The sequence below is a fragment of the Podarcis vaucheri genome (genome assembly GCF_965113315.1).
Source record: "Podarcis vaucheri genome assembly, chromosome: 4".
NCBI lineage: Eukaryota > Metazoa > Chordata > Lepidosauria > Squamata > Lacertidae > Podarcis > Podarcis vaucheri.
The window spans coordinates 66,144,040-66,161,085 of record NC_138762.1 but is presented as its reverse complement, the minus strand read 5'-3'; the positions used below and the strand labels follow the sequence as shown (position 1 = coordinate 66,161,085).

The 17,046-nt window shown below is 40.4% G+C and overlaps 1 protein-coding gene across 1 annotated transcript; it reads left to right on the top strand.

Annotated features, from left to right (window-relative positions):
- Positions 1-105: 105 nt before the first annotated feature.
- ZFX (zinc finger protein X-linked) lies at positions 106-15,983 on the top strand. The gene is given in 9 exon segments (XM_082220435.1): positions 106-1,909; positions 3,955-4,044; positions 4,745-5,314; positions 7,623-7,772; positions 8,188-8,331; positions 8,415-8,549; positions 8,965-9,105; positions 12,075-13,246; positions 13,248-15,983. Coding segments are annotated over 8 exon segments (2,412 nt in total). The 5' UTR covers positions 106-1,909; positions 3,955-3,983; the 3' UTR covers positions 13,287-15,983.
- Positions 15,984-17,046: the final 1,063 nt, after the last annotated feature.

The window sequence follows — 17,046 nt, the reverse complement described above, 5'->3', positions numbered from 1 at the left end:
TGAGGCCCTGCTCCGGGGCCTAGGCGGCCGCAGCTCGGCTTCCAGGAAGGGAAGAGGCGGCGGGGTGGCGCGAGGCGCGCGGGGAACAGGTCTGAGGCGCGGGGCTGAGGGAGCGAGCGGGGCCGGGGCCGAGTCGGAGGGAGACTGTCTGCAAGGAGGAGACAAGATGGCGGCGGCAAGGGAGGCTGAGGGAGAGTGCCGGCCGCCATCTTGAATTCATCGCTCCTGGCCCCAGACAGTCCCCATTACGGGCAGGGCAGGGCGGAGACGGCGCCAGTGGGGGAGGCTCGCCCCTCCCCTCCTTCCCCGTGTTGTGCCCAGTTGTCCTGCTCGGCTGCTCGTGGGCCAGCTCCAGCCCCGCAGCCTCCCACCCCACCGCCGTAGCTTTTGACGGGCTGGGCGGCTTTTCCAGGCGATTCCGCTGCCAACGATGCGGTTAAACGATGTCCCGTCTCCGCGGGGCACGAGCAGCGCACACAACCGCCCCCAGGCTCCTCTGCAATGGGGGGCCATATTGCAGTTGGCGCCAGAGTTTATTCAAGGGACTCTCTCTTTTTTTGGGAGGGAGTGTGTGGACAACCATATACAGTATACATAATACTTCATGCCAGGGAATATAGTTGCCTGGCTCTCCATGCTGGGGAAGACCAACTGGCTTCATTGTGAAGGGGATGCGGGGTCGCTTGACATCTTCCATAGGGTGTTAACACTTTCGCGGGGTAGAGGTGGCGCAACGCTAGAAACCAAATTAAAAATGCCACACTAGGCAGGCTTAGTACATTTTGCAGTCTTCAGCTTAAGCTCACCCAATTAAAAAGGAAAAGGCAGTTTTCTCTGGGTAACCCACTGTGCAGCCTCTGGGAGTTTCACTCACGTGTTAGGATGTCAGACAAAGTGCCTCAAGGTGTGGGATTAGTGATTTTTGTGTTTCTTAACTGTAATATGTGAAGTAGACAGGTCGGGTTACTGTGAATCGGGAAGGCCACTGCTAGTCAATATATCTGCTGTGTCTGAAACAATAAAAAGCAATTGCCAAATGAACGTCTGAAAAGCTAATGGGGATTGCATAGAGAACATCTTTCAGTTTTAGGGAAAGTGGGAAAGGGCTACTAATGTACAACTTGCTTTAAAGAGGGAAAAAACATTATTTACTAAAGTCTCCTATGAAGTATATATGACAATCAGGCAGGGAGATGAGATTGAAAAATGATTTTCTGGAGTAAATATATATATTTTCGTGTGTGTGTGTGTATCCACTTTCTGCAGAATGAATAGAAGCAGAAAATGTGCGTGGCAATTTCCCTGGCTGCTTTGATAATAAATTTCAGCTTATTTTGGACTCAACAGCATTTGTGCAATAAGCAAATCAAAAGCTTTTAACTGTCCCGAACCTCTGTGGGTGTTTAAATGCATGTAGAGTAGTTTTGCTTGTGACTAAGGATGCAGTTCGAAAAACACAGTTTCTGTTTACTCCTTGCACATTAGCATCTCAATATTTCAAATTTTCATTATGAATAAATAATGGATTTACTTAAAAAAGCAACTTATGTCTCACGAGTAGCAAGAAACTTTTGGTAATGCTGCTATTCAGCTGCTTTTCATGCCATTACTATGACATACTTCTGCCCCTCCTGTCTGCGTTGGAGACACCATGTTACAGTGGCTCCTCTTCTTCCTGAATGGTCCAAGAAGGTGGTTTCTGCTCTGCTTCATGACATGCAAAATGCCTCAGGGTTCTATTTTATCTCAGTATTATCTTCAGTATTTAGAAGCCATGGGAGACAGTTGAGAGAAGTCATTGGGAGGTCTGAGTTGCAATATTAACAGTTGTCATGGACTGGCTGGATGCAGAGAAGTGGTGGGAGGCACCAGCTGGAAAACCACCCAGGGAAAAAAGGATCAGAGCCAGGTAACTGGTGGTGGGATAACGATGGGTGGTCAGAGGGAGAAGGCTGGGAGGAGGAGGTGTCGGAAGCTGAACAAGTAAGAGGGTTTGGTGAGCAGGAAGAGTGTGGCAGAGTCCAGAACTGGAGGCTGGAGAGGAGGGGGGCCAAGAGGCAGAGATGAGTCAGGCTGCTGAAGAAGGCAAGGAGTTTCCCCCTCCTGTGGCAAGCTCTCTTGCCCTCTGGTCTCCCAGAACCTGAAGAGGTGTGAAGAGAGAGGAATAAAGACAGGCAAGGGGAAGAAGTCTCAGGTTGCTTGGGAAGGACCCTGGGGGAGGAGAGACTTAGGGAGTTGTGGAAAGGCACCAGCTGCCTCTTTGGGCCAAGACCTACTGGGAAGAGTTACTGTGCTCACTGGGCCTGTGCTGTTTTTGTTTATTTCAATAAAGAGTTAACTTCACTAACACCTTGTGAGTTATTGCTGACCTGCTCCCAACTCCTGTCTTGACATCAATATGCAGATGACATTCGGCTCAGTCTCTCTTTTCCACCTATGCATCCCAAGAAGGCTGGCCAGATATTGGGATGCATATTGGAAGGGATAAGATGGTGGGGAGGAAGACAGAAACCTAATTCAGATAAGAAGTTCTGTGGGTTGAGAAGTTGGCTGATCTAAATAGAGGTGTGAGACCTGTTCCAAATGGGGCTGCACTTTTGTTGAAAGAGCAGTTGTGCAGCTTGGGGGTGGTGTTGGATTCATTCCTGTCCAGAAATGCATATATAGTGGCAGTGGCCAGAGGTACCTTCTACCAGCTCAGGATGAGTCAAACCTGGGCTCAGTTACCCATGCACTTGTGTTCCCCAAAGTGGACTACTGTAATGTTTCCATGGGGGCTGCCTTTGATGATGGGTCAGAAAATTTAGTTGGTGCAAAATGTGGTATATACATACAGATAGAGGCTAGAAAGTCATAGAACCATAGAGTTGGAATAGACCACAAGGGCTATCGAGTCCAACCCCCTGCCAAGCAGGAAACACCATCAGAGCACTCCTGACATATGGTTGTCAAAGTCTTCTCATCTAACACTGTTTCTACACCAGCTGCAATAATGACCAGTGTGGTTCTGGGCCCAATTCAAAGTGCTGTGTTTATCTTTCAGGTTTGCTTAAGGATTGCCTTTATCTGTACAGCCCAGCTTGTGTCCTAAAACAGGATTGGGGAAACTTTGGCTCTCCAAATGTTGCTGGATTACAGCACCCATTATCCCTGATTATTCACCATGCTTGCCTTGGCGCCAATAGGCATTGTAGTTCTGAGGCATCAGAAGGGCCGCAGGTTCCCCATCCTTGTCCCAAGATCTTTTTCAGAGGTCCTGTTTGTATGCCTGTCAATAAGATAAACTAGGCTGTGGAGAACAAGAAACAAGACCTTCTTGGTGATGGCCCCACAGTTTTAGTGTACAGTAGTGTCTCCGCTTATGTAACCCTCTTGTTACATAAACTTCGCAATGCGAAAGTGGCAAACTCAGAAGTAATTTAACAGGTTTTTACAGCACATATATGCGCAGAAGCGGTCCTCCGGTTGTGAAAACCTCGGGATCCGGCCAGACCTCCGGAACAGATCCCATCCGCAACCAGAGGTACCACAGTAATTGACCTCTTCAATATTGTTTTTTTTTTTAATAGTTTTGAAGAAAATCTCAACACTGTCATTTCTTAAGATTGTAAATGAGCAGCTTTCTAATGCTAATACAAACCTCTCTAATATATCTCATACAGCTTTGTATCATTCATTTTCATATATGTTGCTTTCTGTGAGCCACAAAGATATTTTGAATGAACAAATACATACAGTGAGGTAGGAGTGTTTTGCCCTGAAAGCTGTATTTTCCTGCCCCCACTGGATATAGCAAGCAGTGTGTGTGTATCACTTTGTAGTCTTGGGGGCAGGTCCTGAGGAATTGACTCTTTTCTTGACAATATTTTTCCCTCTTGGGATTTTTTCATCCATGAACTGAGTTCAGTATGCGTGCTGCATAAATATTGGAGCTTCTTCATTTTTATTTTATAGACATTTCTGACTGATGAGAGTTAAAGGCCATGGATGAAGATGGGCTTGAGCTACAGCCACATGACCCACATGCGTTTTTTGATCCTACAGGTATGACAGTCTAAAATGGATTTCTCTAAATGCATGATGTAGCCTATTTGGTCTTTACTGAATGACGCCAGACTGGGTTTTTTTATTATTATTTTTAAATTTCTCTACTCTCCTGCCTGAAAGTCTAAATTCATTCTGTTCCATAGTTAACATGTTTTGAGAAGTACCTTGATGCTACAAGAACTACCAACCACCACTAAAATGCACTATATAATCTTTTAAGTATTTCTGTACTAATATTGTTGTTTACCATTTCTCTAGAATAAGACAATAATAATAATTATTTTCTTTGGATAGCAAGTATAATGCAGGGTGCGTAGGAGGTTGTTACAGAATGGGAAGACCGAGATAGTTGACAACTGGGTTAGCGCTTCCTAACCTTTACATACATTTTCAGTTCTCTGTTCTTTTTATCAGTTTTCACATCTTCCTATACTTTCCACAAAGTCATACCCACCTGACACTTTTTCTCAGTGAATTCTACGTCCTTCCAACCCTCTGTGATTTTGAAGGCACAATAAGACCAGCAGGAGCTAACAAGAAGCTTGTAAACTTTATAACAATATGGAATGTGTCACATAGGGAATAATCCAAGAACTTGCATAGGATGTGTGGGGAAAGAAGTCATAAATAGATCTCATTTTCATGAAACCTGAAACTATACTGTCACAGTAACTTTGATTATTTTTATGTATTTCAGGAACTGATGGAACACATTTGAATGGAAATGAGATTGTTGTTGAAATACAGGAAACAGTCTATGTCTCAGATGTGGAGGATTCTGACATAACAGTTCATAACTTTGTCCCAGAGGATCCTGATTCTGTAGTAATCCAGGATGTAATTGAGGACGTTGTTATAGAAGATGTTGAGTGTCCAGATATCATGGAAGATACTGATGTATCTCAAACTGTTATTATGCCTGAACCAGTGCTGGACACTGATGTCACTGAGGAAGTGTCTTTAGCACACTGCACTGTTCCAGAAGATGTTTTATCCTCTGAGATCACAGCTTCAGCAATGTCGATACCTGAGCATGTGCTCACAAGTGCATCAATGCACGTACCTGATGTTGGACAATTGGAACATGTTGTTCATGATCATAGTAATGTTGTAGAAGCAGAAATTGCCACAGGTTCTCTGGGAGAAGATGTAGTTTCTGAAGTTTTGGTAGCAGATTGTGCCTCTGAAGCTGTAATTGATGCCAGTGGAATACCTGTGGAACATGATAATGACAAGGGCAACTGTGAAGACTACCTTATGATTTCCTGTAAGCGTCTGGGTGAAGTATTTCAAAAGCCACAAATTTATTTACAAATTCCTTAATCCAGAGTACTTCTATTGCTTCACTTTTAATCCCTTGGACTTCTGTGGTGTTACTCTATGCTAAGTACACTTGTAGTAATTTAAGTAGCTGTTGGGGAGGGGTGGAGAGAAGATGGCAACCATCATATTGCTCAGTGGTTGTGAGTCTTGATTTGATTGCTCTCCACCACCACTTTGTCAAGAAGAACCCAGGATGAGCTGGACGAGAAGGGTATGCAGGGTTTAGGATGGTTGCTGTAACATGAACTGACCCTGTATGTTATGTCAGCACAGCACTATACCTTGGTAATACTATGCTGACAAATGGCATACATTTGTCAAATGCAACATAGCAGCAATGCACAAAGTCATTTCAAGGCATAGCACTGGGCAGAGAAAGCATGTGGTAGGAATTGTTTGGGGATAACTCTCATAATTGTTAGGCTATTTAGCTAGCATGATTCCACCAATGTAATGCTGTATGAGGCATAGTAGAATTTTTAGAACTTTCTAGAAGCATAGTAGGATGGGTGAGTTTGTTTATAGCCTAGGCACAGGATATCAATAAAGTGCACTAGCATAGCTATGCATAGCTATAAGATGCAACCTTATGTTACTCAGCTATTACCTCTTATAAAGATAATAGACCCCACCTCTGTATTCTCATACATCAATGTTCTAAATTCTTAGTCTGTTCTAAAACTATATATACTTGTTCTTCTCTTCAAACAAAATATAAATCCACACCCTTTATAATTTGATGAGAATGCTTATACAATAATTATGCCAAGTGAAAGTTTCCCTATTACCTCATTCTTTGCTTTCAGCCTCCCAAACAAGCTCTACCAGTTTTTAAGTCATGAGTTTGATGCCTAATTTGGTGTTGCCTTGGCCAGTATGTAGCAGTTTATCAAGCAAAATGAAAACATGCTTCTAAACTCAAATCTCCACTTTTTACATAATTCATGTATCTGTTTAATGTGCCATGTGGCAAACTGTAGAAGGAGTGTTCTGAGGCTTCGGCAGTGGTTCTCAAACTCACAGTGTCTCCATCCCATTCCTGGTAAAGTCGCAACCTAGTATTGGCAAAAACAAAAGATGTAGCAAGCAGGGTGGAATGGAAATTGATGAGACAGGCTGTATGAGCTTGCCTTGCATAGAATTCCATTTCAGCTGTTGTGGCACAAATAGAGGTGTGCACCACCTCATATATACTTCTAGGTAGAATTGTGCTGTGCTGCATCATCATCAGCATTTTCACTGTCTGTTGATAGATCATGAGAGCATAATTTAGTTAGTTATTTTATTTCATGAAAATTATATACTGCTTGATTGTAGCAAAAACCTCAAATCATTTTTTTTCTATTTACAATCACCCCGCTTTCCTCAAGGCAATTACAGATTAATTGTTTCACAATTGGCTATTACGAAGGCAAACTACAAAGAAACTCGCATTTTACTTTTAACACGGCTATTCTGTGACTTTGGCATGTGGGATCCTCTAGCCCCCAGGCCTAATTAGGCTCACCAGGCTTCTCCATTTGACTTGCAAGACCGGTTTGGACAAGCCACAGTCACCTACCCTACTCAAGATTTTATCTGGTGTGGGGCAGATGAAAGCACAAGCCAAAAGGGCTTTGGATGCACCATTGATCAGCTGATGTGTAAAGAGGGATTTGCAAGCACCCACAGTCAGCTGATTGGTGGGTCTTGCAAAACCCAGTGTATAGTGCTCACAAAGTTCTGGCAATCAGGTTGTTGGGGCTTGTGAGTACTGTGCACAGAAGTCTGCAGAATTTCCACAGTGAGCTGGTTGGTGGGTCTAGTCCATAAACTGCAGTCAGTCAGCTGTGAAGCCCAATGTATGTGACTGAGCCAGCTAAGGATCCAACTCCAGTATGAGAACTTTTAGGAAATGCTTGGTTCCCTAGGGGTGGAAGAGATAATGATCCAACCCACCAGCCTGTTCCAGTTCCCCAGCCCATGTTGCTTCCCTGATTTATTACCATTTTTCAAGTTTGGTCACAGTTACAAGCTAATTAAGAGAAATATTTTATTCAGTGAGGCAGTGCAGGAGAGCATTTTCAATTTATCTTCTTAACATATCTCACTAGTTTTCATGTAACTAGAATAATAAATTATATAAACATTTCTTTCACTGTCATTTATAGTTTTACTGCATTTTAAAACATTTCTACAATTGAAATGATAAATTTTTGGCTTACTGCAATCAGTTTATGTTGGATTGACCATTTTATTGTTTTTCTCTGTAGTGGATGATGCTGTCAAGGCAGAAACTGATGATTCTGTTGACCTGACAAGAAAAACTGTGTCAGAAAATGATCCTTGTAAAATGGATGGCATTTGCCCAGAAGTCATCAAGGTGTACATTTTCAAAGCTGATCCAGGGGAAGATGACTTAGGTACAGCATTCTATTTTATTTTATTTTTAAACTTAATCTAAACATCAGTAATTGGAGGTCGAAGGACAAAAGCTGTGCTTTTGAGAGCTATCATGAGACTCCTCCTTTCCCTCTAGTTGCCAAACTAGAAATAAAAATGGTGGAGAATTTGGCCTTTCTGACATGTTGGCTGGTAGCAATAGAAAGTGGAAGTTAAGGTTTAGGCCCACTATCCCTTGTTCTTCTCAACGTATCTCCAGGAAATTAGTTGCTGAGTCTTAACCTTTCATAGTATCTCCTTTTATTTGACTCGGGCTTCTTTCAGATGTCGTGTGGGGAAAGTGTAGATTATTTTCTATTGCTTATATTTCAACCATAATTTAGTAGAAAGATGCTTTTACAAAATACTTTGACCAACTTTTCCTCCCCCACCCAGGAGGCACAGTAGATATTGTGGAAAGTGAATCTGAAAATGACAATGGAGACACATTAATGAATCAAAATAGCAGTGTTCGCATTCCAAGGGAAAAAATGGTTTATATGACAGTAAATGATTCCCAGCATGAAGATGAAGATTTAAGTAAGTATTTGACCTTTATTTAGGGTTAAGAATTTGTTTAAAATGACACAAAATTTGTATTATATTGTTTTTTCTTCTCTTAGATGTTGCAGAAATTGCTGATGAGGTATATATGGAGGTAATTGTAGGAGAGGAAGACGCAGCAGCTGTTCACGAACAGCAAATTGATGAGAATGATATTAAAAGCTTTATGCCGATAGCTTGGGCAGCAGCTTATGGTATGTTGTAAATCAAAAGACACTTCCCTGTAGTATTAGCTCATGCCAAATGAAATTGGCTCCCACTCCTATTTTGTGCAAACAAGCAGCCACATGGCGGCTGCTGGGTCGTGAGCAGTTTATGGGTAATGTTTGCTTTTGGCATCTTTTTATTATCCAACAATGTTGGTTTGTGATAGGGTGATGAAATCCATAGTATGAGTCACGAACAAGTGTAGCAAGAGGCTCACTGTGTGGAGCAGCATCCAAAGGTTTCTATTTGAATGTGAATCTGACTTCATTCAGTGCCCAGGTTGACTGCAAAAAGGCACAGAACAACCATTTACTAACTTAGTATTTTATTACCATGTATAGATTCTGTATTTTGAATATTCCTTAGAGTGCTGATGATATGTAACATTCAATCTTCCATTAGGTAATAACACAGATGCAGTTGAAAACCGAAATGGAACAGCTAGTGCTCTCTTACACATAGATGAGTCTGCTGGTCTTGGAAGGCTAGCAAAACAAAAACCAAAGAAAAGGAGGAGATTGGAATCCAGACAATATCAAACAGGTAGGTACCCAGCGACTCTAGTGACTATGATGATTGCCTGTCAAGAGAAAGAGAATAGAAATGCATTTTCTGTGAGCATTTTAAAGGTTTTAAAAGCACAACCATGTAGATGCATTCTTTTTGTGGTTTTGTACTTTAACAATATCACAAGAACACAAATTTAGAACTTTTAACAGAAAGAACGAATAAATTACCGTATTTTTCGCTCTATAAGACGCACCAGACCACAAGACGCACAAGTTTTTGGAGGAGGAAAACAAGAAAAAAATATATACTGAATCTCAGAAGCCAGAACAGCAAGAGGGATCGCTGCGCAGTGAAAGCAGCAATCCCTCTTGCTGTTCTGGCTTCTGTGATAGCTGCGCAGCCTGCATTCGCTCCATAAGACGCACACACATTTCCCCTTACTTTTTAGGAGGGAAAAAGTGAGTCTTATAGAGCAAAAAATACGGTACTTGAAAAGTCAGGTTTCGGCAGAAAATTATTCATAGACACACCGTGTACACCTATTAATGTAAATCACCAAGTACAGGTAAAGGGACCCCTGACCGTTAGGTCCAGTCACGGACAACTCTGGGGTTGCGGCGCTCATTTCACTTTACTGGCCGAAGGAGCTGGCATACAGCTTCCGGGTCATGTGACCAGCATGACTAAGCCGCTTCTGGCGAACCAGAGCAGAGCATGGAAACGCCGTTTACCTTCACATGGACACGAGACTCATTGGGAAACATCACCCAGTTCAATATATCAAAGTCAGGAGGCATCTCCCAATTCCCACCCAAACAGAGTGTCCCCCTGGAAGTATTCAAACACTGGATTTCTTTTAAGAAAGGGTGAAGCTGGAATGACAGGGGAAATACCAGCATCAAGAAACCACAAAAACATGTTGAATTTATCAGTCACTACTCACTTTGAGCTCTGCACTCCAAGCACTTCCCACAGGAAAGGCTGTTCTCAGTGCCAAGATATGAATAAAATAGCCGTACCTATTTATCTACTTGCACTTTTATGTGCTTTCGAACTGCTAGGTTGGCAGGAGCAGGGACCGAGCAATGGGAGCTCACCGCATCACGGGGATTCGAACCACCGACCTTCTGATCAGAAAGCCCTAGGCTCTGTGGTTTAACCCACAGCGCCACCTATAGCCCAAACAGCACTATTCACACACAAAAGGGAGATAGCGGTAGGTTTTGGAACCCTGAAGTTTGTAAAACTATACACACACACCCAAAAACAAACCTTTAAGGGGGGAAAAGCTTGAGTGGGCCAGAGCCAAAAACATTGCAGTGAGAACTGAACTGGAATGCTAACTAATTTTTGGTGGTGGAGTGCAGGGTGAACTGTAGTATCCTGGAAGACAACTTGGTTGGTTGGAACCTCAAAGGAGAGTAACATGCACTCACTTAATTATAGTGGGAGATAATGTAGATTGCATACGTAGGTATGCTCTGTGCATTATTTCAATATAGAGTACCTTTTACCAAAAGATTGTTCAGTTTCTGGCATTTTGTTTTGGGGTGGGGATGAGGGTTAGACAAAAAGCTTGTAATATTTAGAAACATCTCTAATGGACTCAGTGTAATAAATTACATCAACTTATAAATTATAAATCCTCAAGATGTGACTCATCTCATTGTAAAGATGGGTTGACGCAAGTGTTTTTCTCTTTAAGAATGCACAAGTCCCTAGTAACCAAAATGCAAAGAAAATGAAATTGCACTAAGATAGAGCACGTGGACTCACTGACGAAGGCAGCAGTTAAAGTAAACCCTACCCAACACCACCTATGAAGTCGTACTGATGCAAACATACCCCCAACGTTTTAAGGAGAAAAGAAGTTGTTAGATACATTATTCTCTTGCAACTACTGCCAGTGACTGATGCATAAAATGTGAGAGGATATACGCATCTGTTGTGCTCCTACTGGAAGCATAGGCCTATTATAGCAGCTATGAGCACTGCATTCCTGGCAGCCCCAACAGTTACGTAATACGCATGCATGGTTCATAAAGAGGGGAGGGATTACTATAACAGTTCTGCCCTTTTGGCGTAGCTCCGGTGGTGGAAACATGTTTTTTTTTTTGTTGTTGTTGTTGTTGTTGTTGTTGTTGTTGTTGTTGTATGCCACCATTCAAAGATCACAGGATGGTTCACAACAAAAAAATATGAAATGAAAATACATAATAAAACATTTCATCAAGCTCCATGTATTCTATGTCTGGATTGACTTGCTTCTCATATTTGTTTTGATTGCACAATGATTATATATAATTCTTATCTCATGCTATCTGTTTGCAACTGTTATTTTGGATTATAGTTAATATTAACATTTCTAGTAGCTTACTCACTTATCTGAGAGCCATACAAAGCAACAGAGAACAAATAGTTATCTTCAGTTTTAAAATTAGAAATTCCTGTACTGGTGGACTCTTTTGGAAACAGTTGTCCTCAAACCTGACAAACCTGATTCATCCACTGCAAAGACTCCTATTATTACAAGGCACCTTTAAGAGATCTTGGGTTCTGCAGTTACTGACATGTCAAGGTATTCCTTTATGCAGGTTTAATTTGCTTAATTAAAGGATGTGTTAGCACTTGACATTGCTACCAAATACTGAAGTGCTGCAAGTCTTCCCCCATTTGTGTTGAATGATTTTGCTTTAGTTCTGACACATTATTGTGGCTAATTTAATTTAACAGAGGTAATATTGCCAGCCAATATTTAAATCCTATGGATTTCAGTGAGTGGGACAGCAATCCTTTACCTACTTATCTGGGAATATGCCTTGTTAACTCAGACATATATAGGGTTGCACTAATAAGTATGTGCTTGACTGTGTCACTGAAATGATTAAGATTTTGAAGTGCATAACTTCAACTTACATAGCTGTTAATACACATATCAGCATATTTCTTTTCTGTTTAAGCAGTGCCATTTTCATGATCTGGGTTTTGCTTTTATTTTACAGCAATAATAATTGGGCCCGATGGCCATCCTTTGACAGTCTACCCCTGTATGATTTGTGGGAAGAAGTTTAAATCTAGAGGCTTCCTGAAAAGGCACATGAAAAACCACCCGGAGCACCTTCTTGCTAAGAAAAAATATCGATGTACTGATTGCGATTACACTACAAACAAAAAGTTAAGTTTGCATAACCATCTAGAGAGCCACAAGCTTACTACAAAGACCGAGAAGCTAATTGAATGTGACGAATGTGGGAAAAGTTTCTCTCATGCAGGAGCTTTGTTTACACACAAGATGGTGCACAGGGACAAGGCAGCAAACAAAATGCACAAGTGCAAATTCTGCGAGTATGAGACAGCAGAGCAGGGATTACTGAATCGTCACCTTCTGGCTGTGCACAGCAAGAACTTTCCACACATTTGTGTGGAATGTGGCAAAGGATTTCGGCATCCGTCAGAGCTCAAGAAACACATGCGAATCCACACCGGTGAAAAGCCCTACCAGTGCCAATATTGTGAGTATAGATCGGCTGACTCTTCCAACCTGAAAACTCACGTAAAGACTAGACACAGTAAGGAAATGCCCTTCAAATGTGACATTTGTTTTCAGATATTTTCAGATACCAAAGAGCTGCAACAGCACATCATTATGCATCAAGAAAGCAAAACACATCAGTGTCTGCACTGTGACCACAAAAGTTCAAACTCGAGTGATTTAAAGCGACACATAATTTCCGTTCACACAAAGGATTACCCCCATAAGTGTGACATGTGTGACAAAGGCTTTCACAGGCCCTCAGAACTGAAAAAACATGTTGCAGTGCACAAAGGCAAAAAATTGCACCAGTGTAGACATTGTGACTTTAAGATTGCAGATCCGTTTGTTCTAAGTCGCCATATTCTCTCAGTTCACACAAAGGATCTTCCGTTCAGGTGCAAGAGATGTAAGAAGGGCTTCAAGCTGCAAATGGAACTCAAAAAACACATGAAAACACACAGTGGTAGAAAAGTTTATCAGTGTGAGTTCTGTGAGTATAGCACTACAGATGCCTCAGGTTTCAAACGGCATGTTATTTCCATTCATACAAAAGACTACCCTCACCGTTGTGAGTTCTGCAAAAAAGGCTTCAGAAGACCTTCAGAGAAGAACCAGCACATTATGCGGCATCATAAAGACATTGGGCTGCCGTGAGGACTCTTTATTCTATGAAATTTAGAAGGGTGTGTGTAAAAGATTCGCTTTCTAGGCAGTCATTGTATTATAAAGCAGATCACACAAACAAACTAGCGTGCATTTGATTTAGTGCTGTATACAGATAGGATTATTGCTTCTAGTTGACTTTTATACATTTTGTTCATTAGTGTGTTCTGAATTCTCTTCCGTTTAATAAATGAGGAAGGATAGCAACAATAAAGTTGCATTTAATAAAGTAAACCCTGTCTCAAAATGAATTTTTCAACCACATTTGTTCTCTGAAATATATACCTTACTGACATGGTTCATATTCAGTGACCATATTAACAGTTTTGTCATGAGTTAAAGATATATTTTTAATTTGCTCTTAATAAAGCAGTCATAAAAAGATTGTATAAAATAAACTGGAGGAAATTAATGAAAGAAGATAACATTGTACCATAGGACCCACTTATTGTTTCATCTGATATTTAAAAAATTGTGACACAATCTTCATTTGAGTAGTTACTCATTACTATTCTCCATCATTTGGAGTTCTTTTTACATAATGTTTAATTCTTCCATGATAAGTAATAGTTGGTTGCTGGGAGCATTTATTTTCAGGAAGTGTGAATTTAAAACTTCAGGCATTTGTTCATGCATATTAACTATGTGCTTCTCTTTTGGTTCTGTATTACAAATGCATTTGTGTTTTGAAACTTATTGCTGATTCATAGTGCATATGGATACATTTGTTTCAGTTGTTGGCAGGATCAATTGACGGTTGTTAAGGTTACCCCAAATTAAAAATCATTTTTGTTACAAGACTCCATGAAATATTTGGTCCAATCATATTTTTAACTATCCACCAGCAGCTTTGGACAGCTTTTCAAAGAATATAAACTGTATAAAGGGAGCACATTAGATGGAGCAATAAAGAATAGAAACAGATGCTATCTTCATGAAGAACTTGTTTTCCAGCAACTTTTTGTATATTTTCTCTATTACTCTCTTAGGAACACAGGGTGATATCCAATGTTTCTCCCTCAGCTGATGGAAGGAGTCGATGTCGGTAGGCAAACAAGGCAGTTTTCATTGATTCCTCCTCCCCAGTGCAGCCCCTCCAAAAATCTACTGTGGAGAGTCCTCAAACTTCCAGAGCAGATTTTGATGGAGCACAGAGAGCTATGAGGAGGAGTAATTGTCTCCTTCCCCCTGTGAAACATTAGATGTCACAGCTTTTCTTAAAGAATCGTTTCAGTAACAAGCGTGTAGTGGTCCTTCCAATCAGTTTATTAAGTAGTAATTATCTAGAGTTTGTCTAGTTCTTCCTTATCCATTTATACCCTTCTGGATAGATGTTGCAATGATCACCTGTGCTCTGAAAGCTAAGGCTGCCACAACCTGCTTCACGGCAAACAATGTACTGTTATGAATTTGCAAAGTGCAGTAAAACAGGGTGGGGCAGGGACTCCAAAGCATGCTGTAAGGGATGACATCTTAGTGAACGTACATAGTCTGGTGTGTTTGGCTTGTTGGCTTCTTCAACCCCTTCCCTTCTGTTTTGGTCCCAAAAGTACACTGGTCAAATATAATGAGATGAGACGCATGTTCCAAATTACAGTTTTTCCTCTGTGCTTCCTTCACCTCTCATCAGAAACACAATATCCCTATGTGGCCAGAAAATACAATGTCTGTACATTTCTTCAAATAAATACCTCAGTATTCCTGGGTTGATTGGTTTTGCTTAATGGAAACAAGAATTACTTGAGACAGCCATATGTAAACATAAACACTTGATATGCTAACATAAAACGTTTTGTTTTATACAAACCTAAGTGTGTCGGATTTATGTGCAGCTATGTTTGTTTCTGACCTTATGTGTTTGGACTGTTGCATGTTCACCAAACTCCTGGAATAGATAGTGGGGACCTCTAGTAATCCTCTAGTAATCAAATGCACTCATGACTTCTGCTCCAAGATGCACATGGCCATTTCTTTATCTTTTAGTAGATTTAAGCAGCGCTTGTGTAGAATCCTGTAAAAGATTCTAGGTGGTTTCTTTACTGTGGGATTATGGCCTGAAAGCCTGGTCCTAAAAGCACTTGTACTCATTGATTCAGTGGAAACTTAGGTACCTCAATTTTCATTGAAGTCCTGCCCAGATTTCCAAATAATTTACAAAAGTTATTTTCAAGCCTGTTAAAAAGTTAGCAAACCTCAAATTCTCAGTCTGCTGCTGAAAAGTATTATCCATATTGAAAAACTCTTCTTGGACAATTACTCAAATTAAGAACAAAAAAGTGACCCACTTCCTATTTTTGTAACATCATCTGGAATCGTAAATACTTGTTTTGAAGCATAATTTTGGAAACGTATGCAATTCAGAGTTTAGTGAAGTGGATTTTGTACAATGTATCTGTAAAAAGAGCAAATCAAAACTAGTTATTGTTAATGTAATAATAGTTACAGGCTAGTTTTATTTGATTAGCGAATGCTATAAAATTGATGTTTCAGTTCCATGTTTTAAATGGTACATTAAAAAAACACCAACTGAGAACATAATATAAATAATTGTTCTGTAAAAATGCTTGTTAAATACTATATGTCCCTCCCTGTGTACACTTTGTAAAAAAAGAAAAAGAAAAGAAATAGAGTCCTATATAGGGATGTGTAACGTTGTATTGTGTACTTGATGATAATGTGAAAAAAAATAAAAATCAGACTATTTTCCTGTTAATGAATATTCATTTGATAAGCTAACTTTCACATATTGCCACTAAAATTCATGCTGTTTCCTCTTACCATAAACTTGTTAGCTGAGCAGAATATTATTTCTCTGGAACATTCAGAGATGTTGGGAACTAAATCTGGGACATTCTTCAAGGGTACTGTGTAATATATGATGAAACTGATGTTGACACTAGGATTCCACCAGTTCCTTTCTCTATAAATAGTGAATTTTGTTTTGTGATTTTTTGTGTACAGTGTTCCACTGTACACAAGCGTGTTACAGACGCTTCAGGTTACAGACTCCGCTAACCCAGAAATAGTACCTCGGGTTAAGAACTTTGCTTCAGGATGAGAACAGAAATTGTGCAGCGGGAGGCCCCATTAGCTAAAGTGGTACCTCAGGTTAAGAACAGTTTCAGGTTAAGAACGGACCTTCAGAACGAATTAAGTTCTTAACCAGAGGTACCACTGTATTCCTTTTTTAAACTATTTTTCTAAAGCTCTTGATGTAAAGATAAGTGCCTAGGGACTGCCTCCAAATTCGCAGGATTGGCAAAATTAAGATTCCATTGTCTACAGAATGGGACATTATTTAATTGCTATAGTATTGCAAAGCCTGGAAGAGCTTGCAAAATAAAATAAAAACATAATTAAAAGAGCCATGAAACATTAGAAACCAGCAGCCTTCTACCCAGTGTTGCTCAGAAATTCTAAAAAACCAAATAATTGGTGAAGTCCACTCTTGATTTAAAATGGTGTCCCAATTGCATCCAAACATACACAAAAACCTGCTCCTTGACCTCAAATTTTGGTGATGATACCTAAGAGGTGTCCAAATGCATAGCAAACAATTTAGCCAAATAAATAACAGATTATAAATAAATACTATGAGACAACAAAACAGAAAAATACGGGATCTTGCTTTTTACTTCACCTTTAAAGTATAGGTTGTCAGTTCTCATACAAGGAAAAAAACTAGCACAGCATCTACAAATATTTCTCAGGGGCAAAGTTCTAGTTACAACTGACGGGGGACTGCTTCAGAATGATATGGAAAATCGGGAAGTTAA